At 30.4% G+C, this 6,808-nt stretch overlaps 1 protein-coding gene across 1 annotated transcript; it reads right to left on the bottom strand.

Annotated features, from left to right (window-relative positions):
* Positions 1-4,267: 4,267 nt before the first annotated feature.
* LOC127739716 (putative disease resistance protein RGA3) lies at positions 4,268-6,276 on the bottom strand. The gene is made up of 2 exons (XM_052257699.1): positions 4,481-6,276; positions 4,268-4,379 (listed from the first exon to the last, which is right to left on the bottom strand). Exons 1-2 carry the CDS (start codon positions 6,274-6,276, stop codon positions 4,268-4,270), a joined length of 1,908 nt encoding a protein of 635 aa, XP_052113659.1.
* Positions 6,277-6,808: the final 532 nt, after the last annotated feature.

The following is a 6,808-nucleotide window of genomic DNA, read 5'->3' as shown; positions in this document are numbered from 1 at the left end:
ACAAAACAAAATTTTGATGTTCTTTTTTTTTTTTGAAAATATAAGTATATAACCGAAAGAATAATAGATTGAAGAATTTTGGTGCGTCAAATATTAAAGTAAGATTACCAGTTATTACTATTATTATTTATTAGTATCACATACAAAATATATATATACATAAATTAGTATAGTAATCAATATCTACTATAAGACAAAAGCTATGGCCATATATACCTATACTTCCCAGATTTGTTAAATTGTCACAATGCTTCCGAAATTAATATTTAAAATTAAAGCGTTTAAATTTCGTTGGTTTTTAAAATCCTCTAAAATCTTATACATATATTAATTGATTTACCTAAAATTGAACTAGTTTTAAGTTGGAGTGTTAATTAACCATACGCATAAGAGAGAAAATAGGGTTAGTTTCTGCCTTGTTCCCCAAGGCTCAAGTTCTGACATCTTGCTGTACAAGTTGGATTTGATGACGTGTCAAATCCTCATTGGTTCTAACTGAGCAAAACGAATAACTACTTTCTAAGGAATCTCAGGTCGTTACAAACGTAGAAATCTTTCTGCGTATTTAAAAGCACCCACTAGGAGTTCAGTTGAACTCATCACAATAATATTCATTATTCAGTTATTGATGATGGTTCCTTTTTTTATTCCCAAAACAATAACATTAAAAACAAATGCACTTTTGTTGGTTCCATTGATAGCAGGAGCGATGGTATACCGGGCAGTTCGGGCAGCTCCTCCAAAACTTCCAATGATTACGTCAGCAAAAATAAAGCTGAGAGATGGCAGACATTTGAGGGAGTAAAGTGTGATCTCTCACCATTAATTTTATAAGTGGGACCAAAAATAAATATAAAAGAAAGAACAATAAAAGATTAAAAATCACACTTTACATTGTCAATTTTTATTAACAAATGAGAGGATCCATTCTCCAAAAAATTTGGTATTTCAAAAAAATCTGCCGTTGCAGATATCCTTTGTCTGGTATTTCTTCCTTTCATATTCACTATTTTTTTTTAAAATAATAAAGACGATCAAAATTTATTATTTTTAACTATTAATTAATTATAAATTTTATTTTTTTATTTTAATTCTCTTAGTTTAATAATTCAAAAACATATATTTTTAAATATTAATAATTAACCGAAAGTCAAAATCAATCAATTTTAATAATTTTTTAATATTTTTATTAAATCTTTAGTTTTGTATTAATGATAATTACTTAGGGTGTTCTTGAGGAACTAGGAGCATACATAGTGTCTTTTGATAGACCTGGGTACGGTGACAGTGATCCGGATCCTAACCTAACTCCGAAAAGCTTGGCTTTTGATGTTGAAGAGCTTGCTGATAAGCTGCAACTCGGACCCAAATTTTATGCCATTGGATACTCCATGGGAGGTCAAAGTGTTTGGGGCCTTCTCAAGTATATCCCTCACAGGTAGGATATGAACTAATAAATTTACCTAGCGAATTTAAAAAAAATATATTTAATATCTAAAACAAAATGTTTTAATATTAAAACATGAAATATATCACATATCAAAATTAAAATCTTAAAAATGTGTTTTGAGAAATATTAAACCCATAAATATTATTAAAAAATATATTTTTCTTGTTGCAGTCACAAGAGTTACAACAAGGTGAATCCGAATCTGTTTGCCGAGACATGATCGTTGGATTTGGAGATTGGGATTTTAATCCCTTTGAAATTGAAAATCCTTTTCCAAATAATGAAGGACAAGTTCATCTATGGCAAGGGGAGGAAGATAAACTCGTCCCTACTATGCTACAACGCTATACGGCTATATTGGTAAAAACATTCCATGGATTCAGTATCATGAATTGCCAGGTTCAGGGCACATGTTTCCGTTAATGGCGGAAGTGAATGAAGCTATTCTCAGAACACAATTAGTGGGTGACAAGTATTAGTGCAATTACGTTTAGTTAGGATTATATTTAGGTTTTATCATAATGGTATTTAACAAGTTAGATTGTAATTATTTTTGGTTTAGATTGTAATAATCGATTTATCTATATATAATAAATTTTAGCATAATTTATATTTGAGTTCAGTTAACTTTGTATTCAAACGTCTTTGTATTATATGTTTTTATTTTCTGTTTTATATTTAGAATTTTATAAAAAAAATAATAAAATTACGTTTTCCATTTTTACTTTATATTTTTATTTTTTGTTTTAAAATTTTAAAATTACTAAAAATAAAAATAAAAAATAAAAATACCAATTAAACTGCCCCTAAATTTGAGATAGTTTAATTTTCATGAGAGCTGAGTAATATGCAATGGTGGTGAACCATGTTAGAAATTAAACTCCATGCATGCTATTAATCATAAATAGATCAATATTGTAAATGCTAATATGTATCTTGTCTTTCTCATCAAAGAAGCATTAATAAAGCGCTGTTCATCCACCTTGCATACTACCCAAAGAAATAAAATAAAATGGCATTTTTGTTATGAAAAATGAAATCACATATAACATGTAATTTATAAAATTTAAAAGCATATTTTAAGCCTAAAATATTTTAATATAAATTGCCTATCTTTTTTATTTGTAAAGATGAACATAATAAAGAAGTTGAATATAACTCTATAAGTTTTTTACAAGGAGAAATTTTTAATTAAAATTTGAATAAGCTTATAGAGAAATTTAGAATAATTATTTAAAGTTAACATCAAAGTTCAAACTCAACACTTATACTTATACGTACATATTTGTTCAGTTTTAAAAGAAAACGGGACATATGAAAGCAATCGAAGCACACAAATTAAAGCATTTATAAAGTAGTTGTTGTAGCTAAAGACATGAACTGAGTAGCCAAACAAAGCAATTATTAGAACACAACCATTACACAAAGATAATGCTATTGTTATCATATATTTTTTTCATATCTTTTATTCAATCTTCATCCTCATCAACTTCATCATTAATAAATCTGCAATAATTCAAGGCCAGTAGACTAGTGCTTATGAAAGTAACTTGAGCTTTAATTCAACCATGCATGCATATATATATACTAAATACAATTAAATTGTTTTATAATATTCTAAATTTCCATTTTCTGTCAATTGACAATAAAAAAATATTTCACTATCCAAAAACAAAGATCCTATAATCACAATAATAAAAAAATTTGGTGCTCATTTTAAATAATGTGTAGGCAATATTCAAATGGTTAAGAGTTATTCATTCTTGGTATTTCACATAATAATTAGCTTATTGTGCTTTTCAAAACAATAATTCATATATACGTACTAATTGAAAGAGTTACCATTAGCGGTAATATTAAGATTCATAACTAAAAATCAAGACATGTGCTGCAGGCATAATAATGTTAATGGATTTCATGTTTATTTGGAAAGATTATTAAAAAGAAATTCCAACAGACTAACAGAAGGGATTTTTTTTTCATTTAATAAAATCAAACTAAAGCGAATGTATAGTAAAAAATAAAACAAAATAAGATTGATTTTAATATCTTAATATCATTATTTTTTTTTAAAATTAAAATGAAACATGTCTAGGGTGTGACTCAAAGCTGAAAGTATAAATTTATATATAATTTATATATTATATTGCATTTTCAAAATTTGGAAGTATTCCATATTATAAGGACTCATTAGTTCACTCTACGATGCCTTTTATATATAAATTACACACAATTATTTAGAAAGAAAATTAGATTGTCAATTTAAAAAGTTTTAGAATTAATTATAGGCAGAGTAAGATATATAACTCTAACTGGTTAATTAAAAATCTAACAATAATTAATTATTCATGGATAAATTGAAATAATAATAATAATAATAATAATAATAAAACCAGTGTGGTAAGATTTGTAATATTATGAAATAGATTATTTGAACTAACCTTGCAGTGTGGGATATGAGCAATTTTGGGCCAATCTGGACCTGTCTGCTTATTGTACCTTGCCCTTAATGTGGGACAACCAAATATTTCCAAATACTGAAGATTATGAATTTGATCCATGTTGGGAAGAGATGACAATTTTTGACAGTCATGGATATAAAGTTGTTCAAGAGAGGTCATGGGCATCCTTGTGGGCAATGATTTTATCCCTGTTGTGTGTATTCTCAAATATTGAAATTTAGTAGCTCTTTCAAGCCAGTTTGGTAAAGCATCCAACTTTCGTGATCCAGTGATATAGAATAATTGAAGGTTTAAATTATTTACTACCATATATTGCTTTTCTTCTTCCTCTTCATCCTCAAAATTCACCAGCTCATCACACCAAAGAAAGACCAGCTTCTTTAAAGTAGTCATGCGACCAACAGCACTTGGTACGGACACTAAATTTGGACAGTAAAGATACAAGGATTTGAGTTGTTGGAAGCGACCTATGTTCATTGAGGACAAATTTGTAATTTTGATTCCCAAAAAAAACAAAAATTGAAGATGGACGAGATTTTTCATGTTTTTGGGAAACTCATCAACCCACAAACTCTGCAAATCTTGCAGCTTGCAAATGGAATCAGGAAACTTTTTCAAACTAAGACAATCCAGAAAACAGAGAAATCTCAAGTGCTTTTTCATTGTGGCAAAGCAATCATCAGGCAACAAACTCAACTCCACACCTTTTGTTAGGTGCAACACCTTCAGATAGTTGAACTTGTTAGAGGTCCATTCTACTTGTTGTCCCTCTTGCACAATGGTTCTTGTCTTGCTCGACTCTTTCATTGTTAATTGTGCAACATCATGTACAAGATCATGCATTTTGAGTATTCTAAATGACATTAAATTTTTGAAATCAAAGTAGGGGTAAGAATCTGCTTCAATTTGAAGTAAAGATGCTGAAACAAGCTTCTTAATATACAACTCCCCAATATCTTCTGCATCTTCTTCTTCGCGTGAAGGTTGGAGGAGTCCATGAGCCATCCAGAACATAATCAACTCAGTACCATCATATTTATAATCCTTTGGGAAAGAAGAGCAGTATGAAAAACATTGCTTTACTTCTGATGGCAAGTTGTTGTAACTCAATTTGAGTGATGGCAAAATATCAGTTTCTTCTTGATCGAGATTCCACACCTCACTATCCCTTATTTTTCTCCATTCGTTTTCATCATGGGATTTTGATCTAAGCAAGCAACCCAAAGTTATTATAGCCAGGGGTACTCCTTTGCATTTTTTAACAATTTGCTCCCCAATTTGCTTTAGCCTTGGGTACTTCTCTTCTTCCTTCTCTTCTTGGAATGCACATTTTGTAAAGAGCCTCCAACATTCATTCTCAGGAAGTCCTTCTAATTTCATTACAAGATTACTCCCCACAATGTCAGCAACTTTTCTGCTACGAGTGGTTACTATAATTTTGCTGCCTTTGTCACCACCAACTTCTAACAAGTGACTTCTCAATTCATCCCATTTGCTGTGGTTTTCATTCCAAACATCGTCTAAGACGAGTAAGAATCTCTTACCACGTAAATTTTGATTGAGAAGAGATATCATATATTCCAAACTAGAATTTGCATCCACCACATTCTCTCTCTTTGAGGCCGCATGAATAATTTTTTTTATTAGCTTCTTCACATCAAAATCATCAGATACACACACCCACATTAAGGGATCAAAATGCTCATTCACTCGGGTATCATTGTAAACCATTTGTGCAAGTGTAGTCTTTCCCAAACCTCCAATCCCAAAAATTGAGATCACATCAATACTATTAGCTTCTAATTTTTGTGTCATCAATGACTTTATAATCTCCTTTTTCTCTTCAAGTCTACCACACACACGGAAAGACAATGAAGAAGCAGTTTCTCGCCATGCTAAATTGTGTTCAAGAGTTGGAGTGTTGACATATTGTTCAACTATACCCAAGTCTCTCCCTTCTCTTATTTTTTCATCCATCTTCTGTTTCATATCTTTGATTTTATGGGCCATCCTGATGCGAAATGCAAGTGGATTACTTGTATATGAGAAGAATCGGCGAACCTTTGTGCAAATGGTTCCATACATTTTGACCACTTCATTACGTTTTGCTTCATACTCTATTTCATCTAATATGTCACCAGCATCATCCAATGCCTCTCTGAGTTGCTTCAACCACTCATCTATACTGTGATTTTTTGCTTCCTTGTTCTCAGCATCTATGAGATATGCTTTGATGGTTCTCAAAGAACTTTCAAACTTTTTTACATCATCTTTAAGACCACATACCAGAGCAATCTCTTGAAAAGATTTTGTTGCTAAATTGGCCAAGAGTGTTGATGCCGCACCAGAAACAACTTCAGCCATTAGAGAATTAGTGAAAACAACCTAGCAAAAAAGTATAAGATGGAAAAGAAAGGTCAACCACACAAAGGAAAAAAAACAACATTGTATACTATAACGTAAAAAATCTCCTAATAAAATATAAGTGGTCTATTCTTTGAGTTATTAAATTCGATTTGGTATAATCAATTTGGTCACACTACTTGATGAGTATATCTGTTGTCTGATATACTAATCTATCCACTAATTGACCATAACCTAAGACATTAATGTAAGGAAGAGCCACTATCTTGGATAGTTTGGATGTGTATTCCATAGGTGTACTTGCAGGTTTGGCATCACCAAGGCCATAGTCTTTCAACAAATTAGTAACATATGTAAAAAGAAGCAAAATTCTTCTTTTAGTTTAAAGTCAACAGAAATGGTTACAGGTTACAAGTGATACAAGTGGAGCAAGATGAAATTTATAAAAAAATTAAAGAATATTATAGAACTTAAGCTTAGTCTTGAATCAAGTATAATACAAATGGTTCTTATCAAGTTAGTTCTAGTCAAA

The sequence above is a fragment of the Arachis duranensis genome, chromosome 2 (genome assembly GCF_000817695.3).
Source record: "Arachis duranensis cultivar V14167 chromosome 2, aradu.V14167.gnm2.J7QH, whole genome shotgun sequence".
NCBI lineage: Eukaryota > Viridiplantae > Streptophyta > Magnoliopsida > Fabales > Fabaceae > Arachis > Arachis duranensis.
This window is presented reverse-complemented; position numbering and strand designations above follow the sequence as displayed.